Below are 16385 nucleotides of genomic sequence, written 5' to 3'. Positions count from 1 at the left end.
TAAATATTTCTAAGTGAAGAACAAACCAAATTAAGTATTTCTAACCATGACTGTTACAAATGTAAAATACTAAGAATTCAATAGTAAGGTTTGTAACTTATGCTTATAATTTTGAGAACTGCACATCTAATGCAACTTAAAGTACCAGAGAGTTTTGTTTGGAATTAGAGCTAGTAGTTCAATTTGCATCACAGGGTGAAGAGACAGAGCTGTTTCTAGGTTCAACTGGTTCCTTCATTTTTTACCTAGGCATTTGAAAATGAATTAAACTTCTTTTGTGAACACATTACTTGTCGAGAATGATAAATTTTAAGGTTCCTTCATGAAATAACTGAAGATGATAAAATTTTTAATCAGTGAAACCCTCTGGTGGTGATATAAAAAACTTAAAATAATTGTTTAACAATTTTCATCTAATTTCTTAAATTTTGTTTAAAGTCAAGATACAAGTAAATACATTAGGTTACAATTGTACACTATTCTGTTATTAATAACACTATCCTGCATTTATCTTTGTCTGCAGTTTTTGTCAGAACAAAAATAAATAATTTCTTCTGAAGTAAAATGTTGACAATTGATGTTTTATTCACAACCCACTAATAAGTCACAATTTCTCCTGCTATTCGGCCTTACCTTACTGAATTTATTCTCTTTAATACTCAGATAATTAGTTGGAGATTCATTTTTCTTTTACAAATAACTACCCATTCTTTAAGTTCTTTCAGTTGAGAAGCTAATACATTAGCCAAGACTTCAAGTTATTTGTTTTCACTTGCCTGTAATACAACTGTATTTGAAATGTGGGTCAAATACCTTAATACTTCTGAAAATGGTCAGGTTGGGTTAAATACCCTACTTGTACCTGAGGATGACAAAATTACTTGTTCAAACATTTAACATATGTAGTATGTAGTACATTTTCTCTCACTGTCCATTCAAGCAATGTCCAAGCTGTATTTTCTGTAATGTCGATTCCTTTTCATCAACTAGTCATATATATCACAAGTATGTCTTCCTTCATTAACTATTTAATCCAAGTAGAATCTTGCACAATCTATAAATGTGTAAGAGCATGTCCTAATTTTGTCCATTGATGGATTTTTTATTTCCTAAGAAATCAATGTGTTCAGAGTTCTACTAAGAAAAATAAAATATGGGGATTTTACCACTTCAAGATAACTTATCTTTGTACACATTTACTCTTGAAAAATAATTAGAACAGAGCTAACTGACATATTTAAGATTGTGAGTGAAGGTGAAAGTTTTGATGCATCATATCTTTTATATTCAATAATAAGAACATTGCATCTCAAGATGGCTGGTAAGGGTATTAAAACTTTTATTAAAATAGAGAACATTTCAACCTTCTTAGTAAAAAGTAGGAATATTAAGACAACTGGTTTTAGTTGTTTTTCTTAAAGATTCAATTCAGCAAACAGGACAGCAATGAGGAACCAAAAGGACCATTAATTGTATACGTGTTTCTAAAGTGAACAACAGGCAACATGTGCTGTGTCAACCACTGGAACGAAACCCCAGATTTAATATTGGAAATTCTTATGCTTAACAACTTAGACATGGAGGTTACAAATATACAAATTTTCTCCCCAATGTGAACTATGGTGTATTTTTAACCTAGCTCTATACAAATCGTTTTCATAAACTTCACAACTAGAGTTTATTCCCTGTATGCATTTTATGAGATTTGTTTCAGATATAACTTCTTATATTGTTTTCTTGTTTTCCTCAAACTGTACAGCTGTAAGTTATCTTCCCAGAATGTGTTCTTACCTGTTATTCTAATTCACCCTTTATTTTAAATTGTTTTAAACACTGTTAAGCTAAGGTTTCTCACAAGTGTGTTCTATGGTGATTTTTTAAAGAATGTTTTGTTTTAAATTGTTTTTCACAAATTGTACAGCTGTATGGTTTCTCTCCAGTATGTATTCCTTGATGATTTCTTAATCTGCTAATTGTTCTAAATTGTTTTTCACAAACTTTACAACCTGTAAGGTTTCTCCAGTGTGTATTCTTTGATGATTTGTTAACACACTAGTTGTACCAAATTGTTTTCCACACACTGTACAAATGTAAGGCTTCTCGCCAGTATGTATTCTTTCATGTCTTTTTAACTCACTTTTGACCTAAGTTGTTTTCCACACACTGTACAACTAAGAGGTTTTCAGAAGTGTGTGTTCTTTCATGACTTTTTAAAGCGATTTTTGTTCTGAATTGTTTTTCACATAGAGTACAACTGAAAGGTTTCTCCCCAGTGTGTATTCTTTGATGTATTGTTAATTTACTTTTTGCTCTAAATTGTTTTCCACACACTGTACAACTGTAAGGTTTTACCCCAGTATGTAGTAGTTGATGACACTTTAATTGATAATTTGTTGTAAATTGTTTTTCACACACTGTACAACTGTAAGGTTTTATCCCAGTGTGCAGTGGTTGATGATATTTTAATTGATACTTTGTTGTAAATTGTTTTTCACAAACTGTACAACTGTAAGGTTTCTCCCCAGTGTGTATTCTTTGATGTACTATTAATGTACTATTTGCTGTAAATCTTTTTCCACACACTGTACAACTATAAGGTTTCTCACAAGTGTGTATTTTTTTATGATGATTTAATTTACCATATGTTCTAAATTGTTTTCCACATACTGCACAACTGTAAGGTTTCTCCCCACTATGTATTCTTTGATGTATTGTTAATTCACTGTTTTTTCTAAATTGTTTTCCACATGCAGTACAAGTGTAATGTTCCTCACAACTATGTGTTCTTTGGTGTTTTTGTAAAGAGTATTTTATTCTAAACTGTTTTCCACAAACTGTACAACTGTAAGGCCTCTCTCCAGTGTGTATAGTTTGATGTGTTTTTAATTCACCATATGTTCTAAATTGTTTTTCACACACTGTACAACTGTAAGGTTTCTCTCCAGTATGTATTCCTTTATGTATCGTTATTCCACTCTTTGTTCTAAAATGCTTTCCACATACTGTACAACTGTAAGGCTTCTCTCCAGTGTGTATACTTTTATGTACTTTTAACACACCATATGTTCTAAATTGTTTCCCACATACTGTACAACTGTATGGTTTCTCCCCAGTATGTATTGCTTGATGTACTTTCAACACACTACTTCCTCTAAATTGTTTCCCACACACTGTACAACTGTAAGGTTTCTCCCCAGTGTGTATCCTTTGATGTATTGTTAATTTGTAATTTCTTCTAAATTGTTTCCCACACACAGTACAACTGTAAGGTTTCTCACAAGTGTGTGTTCTATGGTGATTTTTTAAAACATTTTTTGTTCTAAATTGTTTCCCACACACAGTACAACTGTAAGGCTTCTCTCAGTGTGTATTCTTTGATGTAATTTTAAGTTTCTGTTTGATACTAATGATTTTCCACAAATTCCACAACTGTAAAACTTCTTCCTAGTGTGACTTCTCTTATGTTGTTCTAATGGACTATTTCTCTCAAAGTTTTGAACATCAACTGCACAATGATATGGTTTCTCTCCAGGTTGTATCCTCTGTTCTTGTGTTAGTTTATCCAATGTTTCAAATTCTTTAATGTTATTTCCATTTAAAGTTGTTTCTACACATATTTCATTGTTTGGTTTGGAGGATTTTATAACTTCTGCATAGTAATCTTCTTGTTTTATACCATGGTAACCAGGACACTGACTCACACAGTTGACATTCACACTGGTATTTGTATCTGAAATAAATGTATAAATGATGTCATATCACAGATAATATATTTGATGAACTTCTCAGTATATTTAATATTTTCATATGATCAATATCCATATTAAAGTAGTAAAGCTATAACTTATCTTTACAGACTTTTCTACTTGAACCATATAAAAAAAGTTGATAACATTCCACTTTCCAAAGGATTTTAGTGGATAAAATGAAATCAGCTGTAAAAATAAGATACCATGACGTTACAACAACCAAAATAGTTTCAGCATCAAGTTTTAAATATATTTCCTGTTTGAAAAGTTTGATTACCATCAAATCTTCAAATGATTAACATGCAAAGTTTAGAAAAAGATATTTATTTTCAACTCCAAATCATATTTTCCAACTCAGGTCATAATAAAAATGTTCATTGAGAAGGTCCATTGTACCACTGTTTGTTATGGAAACTAAAATAATGTATCCTCATTTTTGGTTTTATATGGTCTAACATAAGCTGGATGTCACTGAATCTGATGTTGTGCTAAGACAAATTAATGATACACTGTTAGTATATCATATGCAATAATCCAAGTTGATGCAAATCCAATTTAGTTAGGCAGTTTGTTTGAGGAAGTATGAAGTGTCTCTTATTTTGGACCAGCTACACTATAAGTTATCCAAACAGTGTTTTTGTGTCTTGGAAATTTGCAATGATTTTATGCCCAAGATTCTACAGGACTGGTAGTGTTCAATAAATTATATCTATAGAAATAAGAGATACAAATACATTCTCTGTATGTGTTGAAACATTAATCTTCTGATACGGGCTCAAACCATTAATTTAGAAGTTTATTTCTAAAGAACCAGGAAGATAAATACTAGTCAGTTGAAGTTCCTTTTTCGAAATAATTACTGTTTTCTCTGTTCATTTTCAGGTAAAATTAATTTATCAATTAATTATTCTTAATGTTTTATCATTTCATCACTTCATAACCTATCACACAAATATTTATATGTACAAATAAAAAAATATAAATCTACACACTTCACATTTATCAGTTCTTTAAAACCAATGTCAATGACCTAGAATTATAAAAAATGCTTGTACTTACCAATTGTACTTCCTAACACTGAATCAATTTCTTCTTGAAATTCAGTTTTCATTTTCACATTCATATCATTACAGTTTGAACTATCCAGATCATCATCATTAGTGGTACTAAACATTGAAATAATATCATCTTCTACAAGAACACCATGTTGTTCTGTTTTCTGTTGGACAAATACAATCTCATATTACAAAGCTTGTGTTATTATTACATATACTCTTTGCAGTTTACTAGTTCAAAATACAATATAATCAACCTAATGCTTGGAACGTAACTGTGTGTGTAAAAAGTATCAAAACCATTTAAATAGTTACCTTTTTTAAAATGTTACAAGTTCAGATAATTAGAAACAATTGCACTACTTTCTTTCTGTTTTCTTTTTTTTCTTGTATAAAATGTGGAAATGACCAAGTCAGCTATACAGAGATGGTGTCAGTTTTTCAGAGAATCCCCATCTCAACAGTGGACACCAAGCAACAGCAGATCAGCTTAAGATTTGTGTACTCCCTGTTTGATGCAGATTTTGAATAAATAATTCTTTTGCAGTGAGGGTGGCCATTTATTGAGATCTGATGACAACAAATACAATGAATTTTAATATTTGGTTCTACTACATGTTAGTTGAGTAATTAGTTCAAGGTCTATATTAGTTTTCTCCCCTCCTTTTGATGTATTTGGTCATTGTTTTCAGGATCTGAATGAAAAGATCAGCACACAAAGTTTCCCTGAAATGTACAAGATCAGTAATGAAGCTGGAAATTAAACTCAGCCTGATAAGGTCAATACACTAGAGCCTTGGGTAAACTATAGGGACATTAACACTATAGTACATGAGACTATCATCTAGTGACACATGTTACTACAGTTGAATGTATTAGATGTAGTTTACAGACCATTCTGTGAGATCTTCTCTAGTCAGTATTAAAAGGAGACAAAAGAGATTAACAATGCCTGGTTTGATGGGAAGCTACATTAAAAAACATTTCCTTGGACTTCATCAAATATCCAAAATGACTGAGCTGATAAGTCAAACCTGTGAAAGTGGATAAGTCTCTAAACAAGGGGTATGCCATTGACAAGACAGGTAAGAATGTAGTCTAAGAGAGGAAGAAGCTTGAGCACAATAGCAACAGACAACCTTGACTGTACATAAAACAGAATCAGAAATAGAAGAATCACATAATGAAGGAAGAAATAGGATAAAAATAATAGATTATAGACAAACAATATCTTCAGAAAATGGAAGGGGTTAAGGATGAAATTAAATCAGCTTTACAGGATAGCGAACTGCAAAGACATTATTTGAATAATGATGATAATCAGAGACAAAATAAAGAAAATAACAGAAATAAATGGAATGTCTGATGAGGTGTGTCTGGTATTGAATGTTTTAATTTGTTATTCATTTTGATAAGAAACACATAGAAGACATGGGATGACTACAAAAAATGAAGTTATAATTGAATGGACAGAACAAAACTGCAACAAGGACAAAGTAGTAAATAAACAAATCCAACTGATCAAAGCAACTATATACCCAAATAAAAACTATAAAAAACAAGCCTGAAAATAGGAAGTAGTAGGGAAAATAAAACTATTATCAAACACTAATATTTACAGGGAATACTACCCTAGAGGTTGTATCACCCTCCTATTCAAGGAGGGATATAAAATTAAGATGATTACCTCATAAGCCAGCTAAATAGTTGTAGGCCTCTAAACATGGAAGTATGTTTAAGGGTTTTGCAAGGTACATGAAATTCCACAGCAGTAGTATGAAAGGTTGTAACTCACAGTGGTGTAAAGGTAAGTAACACCTCTTAAATTACCTACATTTGATAACACATTGAGCACATATGTACAGAAAGTACATATATAAATTAACAGATAAAGTACAGAAAAAAGCTGTCTGTACACACTTCACAGAAGTGGAATGTACTGCAGCAGCATAAGTCGAGGTGGAGAAGGGGACAACAACTTTTAACCTCTGCATAAGAAATGTTAAAGCTTTTTAAACACTGTAACTCTTTCTCCTATCTGTTATAAATACAGAAAAATGAAAGTAAAAGTGATGAGAACCATTACAATTGATTCAGTGATGGTCCAGTTGACACTCGTAGGTAGAAAATAGATGAATTAGTAAACAGCCATATGGATGCAATCCACTACAATCCTGACTGAATATACCTACTGCCATTGCCTGAGGGTGAGGTATTGAAGACCACAATAATAATAGTTGTTTATCACTCATTGGAACACTCATATCAATCATTGGTCTCCTGAACTGAAAGAAAATCCAACAGAAGCATCCTCTCTGCCAGAAGTATCTAGATGGCATTGATTCCCCCACTACCATTTCTCTGCTTATTGTTTAATAACCTTTGAACTGTGTCTAAACTAAAATTCCAACCACAAAATTTATACATCAGCAGGTAAACATGGAGTTCACATAACATTATCAAATTAAATAAAGCACAAACTAATCATGAGTGCAATTTGTCAAAATTTTTAATATCATTATTAATATTCATTTTACTTAATCTAAACTCATCTATAAATACATTTCTATTTTTAGAACAACAACATTATAATGAGTAACATGCTAAAGTTAGAACTTCTTGGAAAGGAAGTAAATAAACTAGAGAGGTGGAGACATCTAGAGAAAAAAAATGTAACAACTCTCATTCTAAGTAGAATTTAAGGATTTTCTAATACTGCCTTTTTGTTTAAATTATTAACAAAGTTTTTACACCATATTTATTTATATGCTTTGATAAAAAAAAAGATTTAATTAACTGTTTTATTACAAACTTGGAGGAAATAACCTAGCTCCTGACCACAAAAGTATCCAAAAGAGTAATTATACCATGATTTCTGATTATGTATGCACACCTTTACAAAATTTTGCAAGTTATAAGTAAACATTACATACACAAACAATCAGGTTTGTAAATTAACTATACAGACTTTTTTTAATTAAATTTTTCTCATAAACCTTTTCTTTCAGATTGGTTGTTTGTTTGGCATTTTATGGCACAACTCAACTATGTTATTTGCAAAGTGGTAAAAAATTAAAGTAAAATTCATAAAAAGAAATAATGTTAAAAATTTTCAAATTTGAATTAATAATTTAAATAGTGTTAAAAGGGCAATGGCCCTTTCAAAATTAAAAGTGGACAGTTTCACCATTGCCAACGACACTGTTCAGTGACAGACATAAACCTGTGGACAAAACTAGAATAAAATGGTGCTGAAATTCAGAGTTCTAAAGATGGCACAACAGTAAAAGGTGGACTATTGTGACTTGAGTGTCATACAGACAACACATTAGTGCAACAATCCCAGATAAAAGAAAATGATGAGTTAAAAAACTGTGACCAATGTGTAGTTTAATTACGGCAAGTTACTCCTTCTGATCCTGACAGAAACAAGACAGCCAAAGTCCAATAGAGGGAATTATGTGGAAAAACTTATTATCATGCTGCTCACTCTAAGTCAACTGCCAACTGGTTCAAGCCAAGCCTTAAATACAGAGCAGACACACTTTGCTGCAGTGTCAGCAAGCTCGTTTCTGCAAATACCAACATGGCCTGGTATCCAGAAGAACTAGATAAAAGTAGATGTTAAAGAAAAATGTGTCAGTCAGTTTTGAATATCAGCAAGAACAGAATGAGAACTGTTGTGTAACAATTCCAGGGCCAGTAGAGAGCTAAGCGAGTCAGTATAAACAGAACAAATTGAGAACTGCTTAGCTTCTATGTGATTCAGGACAAGATAAATGGTGTACAATTTTGCAGTGAACACAGAAACTGCAGAGAGGATTCCATGTGCAACTACCAAACCATGGAAGAGCCCACAAAATCACCTGATTTTGGACTATCTGTACAAATGAGAATTGAAGGATTGTTTGAAAAATATTTGGACAATAGAAGATGGTACTAAAAATCAGGAGTATCTGCTTTTCTCAGATGACTCAAAGAGAAGCTGCATTTGTGGATGGTAATAAGCCATGGTGAGATTGGCTGACCAGTGGATACAGCAATGTCATTCAAGAACAGACCCAATTCATCCAACTGTGCCTGGATACAAAGGTCAAAAGGAACAATGGCAGGCCATCTGTTCTAAACACGTATGGCCCACTTTGAAAGGAAAACACAACCCCAAGTGGGATGGTGTAGTGAGGATTAAACTTTTGAAACATACAGTAAATAGAGTTGCAAACAGCACAGGTGTAGAGGACATTCATGAGACTCTGCATACAAACTCTGCACTGGTGAAGTGTAGAAAGACCCCATGCAGAGCCAAAGCCCCTGATGATGAACAGAATCCAGCTTCTTCAAGGCCAATATCCTGGCAGAGCCATAGACCAGAATTCTATAGTCTAGTTTTGATCATACACGGGCATGATAGATTTTAAGCATAGAACATCAATCCCCTCCCCAAGAGATGGAAGAGAGAAGGTCATGCAGGATGTTCAGTGCCCTTGTACACTTGACTCATAGCTGCTTGATGTGTGGTATTAAAGGTCAGCTTATGGTCAACGATAAGCCAAGAATTTTGCCTCAGGGACCAGGCAAAGCACAACTTTACTGACAGAGTTCAGGATCAAAGTGAATACATTGTTGGTGGCAAAAGTGCATGCAAATGGTTTTAGAGAGAGAAAAGGTAAAAACTGTTTGCTGTGGTCCACTTCAGTAACTGATTGAGGGCAGCCTGCATCTGCTGTTCAATGAATATCATGTTCAACAACTGACAAGAGGTGTGGAAATCGTCAACACAGAGCCTGTTTGCAACAAATGGTAGTAGACAGTTGTCCAGTGATGGTATTAATCCTTATACTGAAGAGTGTGACACACTATGCACAGCCTTGAGGGGCTCCAAGTTCCTGTAAGAAACAACAGGAAAGTGTCAACACCACATAAACTTGGAATTACGAACCCATTAAACCATTTTTAATAAAAAATGGACAAATAGCCATGCAATCCATATGAGTGGTGGTCTTGCAAAATTTCATACCTCCATGGAGTATTGCAAGCTTTCTCAAAGTCAAAGAATACTGATACAAGATGTCACTTAAGAAAGGTTTCTCCAATCAACATTTCAAGTCGAATCAGGTGGACCACGTCTCAACCCACACTGGGTGAGTGACAGGGGGTTGTTTTATTTGAGGAACTAAACAAGAAAAGCATTAATCATCTTCTCTAAGGTCTTACAGATACAGCTCATCAAAGCAATTGGACAATAATTTGAAGGAATCTTGAGATCCTTCCCAGGCTTAGAAAAAGGTAGGACAAAAGCCTGCATCAAGCATCAGGAAAAGCATTCTCCTACTACATCCAGTTATAAACAACTTGAAGAATAATAATAGAAGCAGGAGAGAGATGGCACAGCAGGTCCAACCAATGTCCTGCCAGACCAATGAAGAGCAAGCTTGAGTTTTACCAGTGTAAAGAGGTGATTACAGTTATAAAAATGATCAGTCCAAAAGGAAAGAGGCAATCGCTCTGCCTGAGTATTTATGGCTAAGAAGGTTGAGGATAAAGCAAACGTGCTAGATACCCAGCAAAAGCTTTTGCTGAGAGCATTGGTAAAGGTCTGGGCATCAGCAACTTCTTGGCCATCAGAAAACAAGACTGAAAGGGGTATAGAAGTACATTGCCCACTGACCTTCTGAATTTTGTTCCATATGACTTTGGAGCTGATGGTAAAAAGAGACGACAGTTGTAAATGCAGCAGCAAACATCTGAGATGGAGAGACAGTAACTTTCATGCCCCAGGGAACAAAATGTTGTGAACCATTTTCAAATGCTGTACCTCTTTTTTCCCTCCACCCACATCGGGCATGAATGAAAGTAATACAGGTGAGAACAGAGCCTTCATGGGGATATCTCCTCACTACGTACAGGAATACACACTAAAGGGCCTTGCCTTTCAGAATGTTCACTATCCAACATGCAAACCACTTTTGATTTTAAGATTAAAATATTTTAATGCATTATAATCTTTTCAAACTACACATGCAAAAAAATATTCATAATCTCTATACAACTAACAAATTTCTGGTTGACTAAAACTTTATATTTTATTTGTTACTGTCACTTCAGTATGGGCTCACTCATTTTCACCAACTTTGTAATCTCAGTAAAAACAAATTAGAAAAAGATATGTTGTTTTTTTAATGTCATTCTAGAATGACATTTAAGTATAACACAAAAACTCATATTTTAGTGCAAATAGGCCAAATCTCACATTAAATATTCATTATTTTAATTATACTGACCTTAAAGCTATGTCAGGCTAACAATACAAAAGTTACATTGAAGAAGTGCATGTGCTGTCATGTTACTGTATCCAATAATACATATTTGACCTACAACCTCAACTAATTTACCTGACTTGGCTGAGTTTTAATGGACTAGTATTTTGTAAAATGCAGTTACATTTCAAATATTATACATTTCACATATATTTACATTATTTCTCCTGATAAATAACAACTTAAATTTATTTTTCTTCAAACACAGAAAAACAAATGAAGTTAAGGAAACAATTATTTTTCTAGTTATGACTTTTCTATCTTTGCTGCTTGTTCTAGGAGGCTGAGCCTTGTGAAATTTCCGAAGTGAAGAATGTGAAAACAAATTATGCTTTACACACACACATGCATATTTGACACGCTAAATATGGCGACAGCTTCATGAATTAGTTCAGTAAAATGTTGAATGCACATCAACAAATCTGATGGCATGGCCTGTTGCGACATGGATAAATGTTGAATGTAACTACCAAAGCTGTGATGTCATGCAAAGAAAAAGATGCTTGTAGAGAAACTTTTAATTAAGCCCAACTAGAACTAGAACCATTTAGAAACAAACCTACAACAAGTTGATACACAGATGTATTAATCAAACTGTGTAATCTTTTTTTAAAAGAAAATCCACAAACACAAATGGAAGTGATAAGAGCCATCCATGTGTCTCAGACAATAATTCATAATATCATTCAAAAAGATCTCTACTGAAACAGCAACACAGCTCACATGTACCCAAGCAGTTTCCCCGACATCCATTTTACTGTCACATAATTCATGTAGCAGCACAATGAAGTAGATATTTATACTATTCCTTTCCAAGATGTATTAGTTATAAGATGTAGCACCTACAGACTGCTGAAAGTATTGGTAAATCATCACTCTGATATAGATTTGATATAACATACTAAACTACTGTAAATATTACAAATTATTAAACACAAAATAACTTTCAGAATCAGATGCAAAAACCAAAATTTTAAGTTATATTTCATACAGTTGATAAAGTTTGTACAAGTAATTAGTAGAATATTTACAATACATCCTATGTAATGATTAAAAATGAAACAATGATGAACTAGCAAATATTTCTGTTGCAAGAAGAGGTTTAATTAGTTTATTCATTACAATGCACCAAACGTTTAGTAGATTTCTTTAAATAGTAAGTTCAAACTTGTTACTACCAATCAACTTCAAGGAAATATCCAGAAAGACACATTTACAGTGACATATTGTCTTCAATAACAGAACGATAAAAGTTTCAATCTACAAATTACCTCAGTTTTCACTACTGATCCATCATAGTTATCTTCTTTCTCCTCTTTTATCATATCAACCTTCAAAACTGTTTGTAGAGATTTTTCTTCCACATAATCAGCTTTTCTCGTAGCTAGAAATATAAACAATGTAGATTTCTTGAGAACAAGACACAATGTAATTTATGCATCACATACTATAATCGAAATCAATATAGTGTATTTAATTGAACAAGCCTCTTCTATAATACCTTCCTAAATATACTGCTGCATAAAAAATTAACTTTCAGCATAGGGCAGGTTCTGAAAATATACATGCACATTGTTAGTTGTACAGTCCACAATGGTAGCTAAACATTCCAGAGTCAAAGAGTGAAGTATCTATATCTGGTATTGGAAAGATTCCAATGGAGAACAACAGTTATTAAGTTAAGAATACTTCTGCAGTTGAAATGCATACCAACCATAACCTATAAGTCTAATAAACTAATGCATGCAATCAATTCAAGAGTAACACATGAAGAAGCAAACACAACAAACAAGTAAGAGAATGTCAAAATTATGCCCTATGATGACCTTTCATGGCAGCAGTCACCATTGATCCAAACAAGTCTGGGATCACAAATTCACCACAGTTTCCATAACTTTTTACATGTTTTGTAAGAGTGATGACTCCTTGAAATGCAAATTGTTTGTGATTTCAAAATTAAAAATCAGTTTCTTCATCTTAAAATTGTGAAAGTTCACTTGTCTAATCTCTAAATCCTTGTAAGTAAAAAGAATGTCTTGAAAAACTTCATTTCATTCTTTATTTTCTCAACCCATTAGGTCAACATGACCAACATTATAATCATCATAAAAATACAAAATTAAACTAAATTATCTTTTCCATAATAATTCCAAATTGTAGCAAGATACAAAAGTAATGTATCCTACACAGCATAGAGTTTGCAACAATATGCACAAGTTTACACTTTTTTTACTCTTTGAATGGTATATAACTAATAAACCTGCCACACAAGATGAAAATTACATGGAAAAATTGAAGTTCACATTACTGTATTGCATAAAGTGAAACAGGAGTTGCTTGTAAGAATATCTCCTGAAGAATGTTATATTCCTATTATCATCATTTTGCATTATTTTACCTAATCTAACTTAACAAGCTCCTAATTTTTAAATTTAATACTTTTACTACAACAAATAAAGAATAGACATGAAAAATAGAAAATATAGTACTTACACAGTTCCTTTAGTTATTTTGCTCTTCACTGACAGCAAAACTTAAGACTCCTTTCTATACAAATAGTACTAGAACACTAAATTTTAATTTAATTAAATAATACACCTAATTCAGCAAATTAATAATGCATCAAGCAGATAACATCCTATAATAATCATATTTTTCTAGCTTTCTAACTATGAGATAAAGGATTATGAAAATAATATGTAATTTGATAGATTGAAAATTCCATGTACTGTATTCAATATATGTTATAAATTCTATGATGCAAAATATTACAGTGAACTACTGAAAATCTGTAAAAGAGGTGACATGAGAAATGTGTCCCATTTTCTAATTTATTATTTTGTACTTCTTGCAGGGGTGATCACTAAATTAATGACAAGGAAAAAAAAAACCAATGGAGATTGAGGATGATTTAAACATTCTCTTATATAAATTAGACCTTATATTAAAATTTGATTCATTAACTACAATTTGATATCAAATTTACTGAAAAAAAGTTATTTAATTAAATTTTTTGTATAGCTAGAATGATGTGGCATACACAATTTGTCTCGCCATGTCAAGAGGATTTGCATAAGATTGATTTCTTATAAGCAAAACAGACTATTGTGGGCTGCACATGTTGGCAACATGAAAATATTTCAAGTGCAAGAAAATAAAACAACTGCATAAATAAAGCTTTTGAAGTTTACATAAAATCATAACAAGACATAATTACTTGTTAATTTATGTAAGTTAGGAGAACTTGTCTTTAAATAAAATTCAAATGCTTCTTATTTTTTACTGGTTACCACTTCACGTATCTATAGATTTTCACAGTTAGATAGTGAATAAGGTCTCACTTGAAGGCAATTGTGATTCAGGGGTAATTCTATACCTTCAAGTTACCAGTAGATAAAGAGAAATAATGATGCATTTTAACTGAGAAAATCACATCTGTGCTCTTTAATAACAGTAAATTGTGCATTTATCCTTTATCTCAGTTAGTAGAGCCCTTACTTCACACTTGAAAGATATCAAATTTAACCCTATTCACAAGAGATGGTACAGAATGAGATTAAGAAAATGCCAGCAGATACAATCTGTAGTTCATGCAATCAAAGACTAAAGTAACATGGAAAATGAAAGTGTTAAACCTAACATTACTTATGTACATTCCTGAAATAGGATATAAAATCATCCATTAAAATATTATCACTAAATAATGAAACAGTCAGGTACAACACCAAATTTAAACTGGTAAATTGATATTATTTATGTTAGGAAGAACATGAAAGATGTTCTACATATACACACACTTACTATTAGCTATTGTGAAACTATCATCTTGAGGTTTCTCCAATTTAATATCAAAATCTTTCTGTTCCTCATCATAACGTAATTCAACCTTCATATTTAATACTTCCATGATCATACAGAAGCTTCACCTTTACATTCTTATCAAAACTTGCAGTTGCACTACAGAGAAATAAATTAAGAATTAAATGTTGCTTCCTTCAAAACATTACAAAGTTTAATATTTATGAACCTGAACTTTCAAAATTTTGCAAATTGTGACAACAAATTTCAAGCATAATTTATCTTCCAACTCTAAACAAAAATTGTGACAACATAATAAGAGCTTTATTGCAAGATGAAATATAGAACATAATATATAACTAAATGTTGAGAACTAACATTAATCAAACAAAGAAAAACTGGGTCAATTTCAGCAACCATACACTTAGATGACTGATGTCCTCTACAACATTAGGTGTGTAATTTATTCTGGTACAATCATAATATTACAAGTAGCAAAGAAAAAAAGAAGTAACTTGAATAATAAACCGTTTTTGTTTTTTTGGTTTTTTTTTTTTCCATACAGGCAAGAACAACGTTATATGTTTGTTTAACATTTTTTGTTAGCGAATATCCGTTCCTAGCTGTGTATCCCACCCACACAACAACATACAGCTTTCGATGTACATGTATTACAGCGCACAAATTTTCCAAGTTGTATATACTAAAGTACTATATTTAATGCATCACAATTTTGTTCTTAAAATATTTTCTACAAAGTTAAAATGTTGATCATTTGGTTGCAGTAGTTTAAAAGTATGTTTGAGAATTACATATTCAATCCAAATCTCATCTCCTTGGAAGTAAAGTGTATACTTACTACATAAAAGCAATCTTCCAAATCATATGTTTATAAGAACTAGTTGAGTAGTTATAAATAATCTATTTGTGAGATAAAAATTAATACACTTATTACAAAACAATGCAAATAGTTCAAACACAAAAACATTCCAAATACACTCAATTTAATTTAAAATACTAGCACCCTCTGGTTTTGGAAGAAAGTAACCTAATACAAATATAACGACACTCTTGATGTTTTATTACTGTTAAGTTTTGATTCGTCAGTTCTCAGTGCTTCCACGTGTTTCTTCAGTATAGTAAGAAACGCTTTCAGTCTAATCATTCTACTTTCGTATGCAATTTTATCGCATCGTTTTACATCTTTATATTACATTTGGCAGAAAACTTTAATGACAGATCTTGCTTCAGTTGAAATTTTATTTTAGGTTCAATTTACATATTATTTCTTTAATTTGCAGCACAAATAGTTGTACGAATTTATAATTTCAGAAGGCATCTAGCATAATAATGGTTTTTTCTTGTAAGTTATTCGAAACTTTTATGACACAAGTAGTTTAATTATTGAAGGAAAATAAAATGAAATACATTAACTGTGCAATTAAATAATAGTTTCATTTGTACCG

At 32.0% G+C, this 16385-nt stretch overlaps 1 protein-coding gene across 1 annotated transcript; it reads right to left on the bottom strand.

The window, feature by feature from the left end:
• Window positions 1-1322: 1322 nt before the first annotated feature.
• LOC143234271 (uncharacterized) lies at window positions 1323-16043 on the bottom strand. Its single transcript, XM_076471509.1, has 5 exons — window positions 15779-16043; window positions 14923-15078; window positions 12393-12505; window positions 4809-4968; window positions 1323-3730 (listed from the first exon to the last, which is right to left on the bottom strand). The coding sequence occupies exons 2-5, from the start codon at window positions 15032-15034 to the stop codon at window positions 3303-3305; spliced, it is 813 nt and encodes a 270-aa protein (XP_076327624.1). The 5' UTR covers window positions 15035-15078; window positions 15779-16043; the 3' UTR covers window positions 1323-3302.
• Between the last annotated feature and the right edge of the window lie 342 nt (window positions 16044-16385).

The sequence above is a fragment of the Tachypleus tridentatus genome, chromosome 12 (genome assembly GCF_004210375.1).
Source record: "Tachypleus tridentatus isolate NWPU-2018 chromosome 12, ASM421037v1, whole genome shotgun sequence".
Classification (NCBI taxonomy): domain Eukaryota; kingdom Metazoa; phylum Arthropoda; class Merostomata; order Xiphosura; family Limulidae; genus Tachypleus; species Tachypleus tridentatus.
The sequence above is the reverse complement of the archived record's forward strand: the minus strand, read 5'-3'. Positions and strand labels throughout refer to the sequence as shown.

Coding starts and splice junctions, on each gene's coding strand:
- LOC143234271 (XM_076471509.1), bottom strand. CDS start 15,034: ATGATCATGGAAGTATTAAATATGAAGGTTGAATTACGTTATGATGAG. Junction 12,506..14,922: donor TAGTTTCACAATAGCTAATA/GTAAGTGTGTGT, acceptor TTATATTTCTAG/CTACGAGAAAAGCTGATTAT. Junction 4,969..12,392: donor GATCAGTAGTGAAAACTGAG/GTAATTTGTAGA, acceptor TTTGTCCAACAG/AAAACAGAACAACATGGTGT.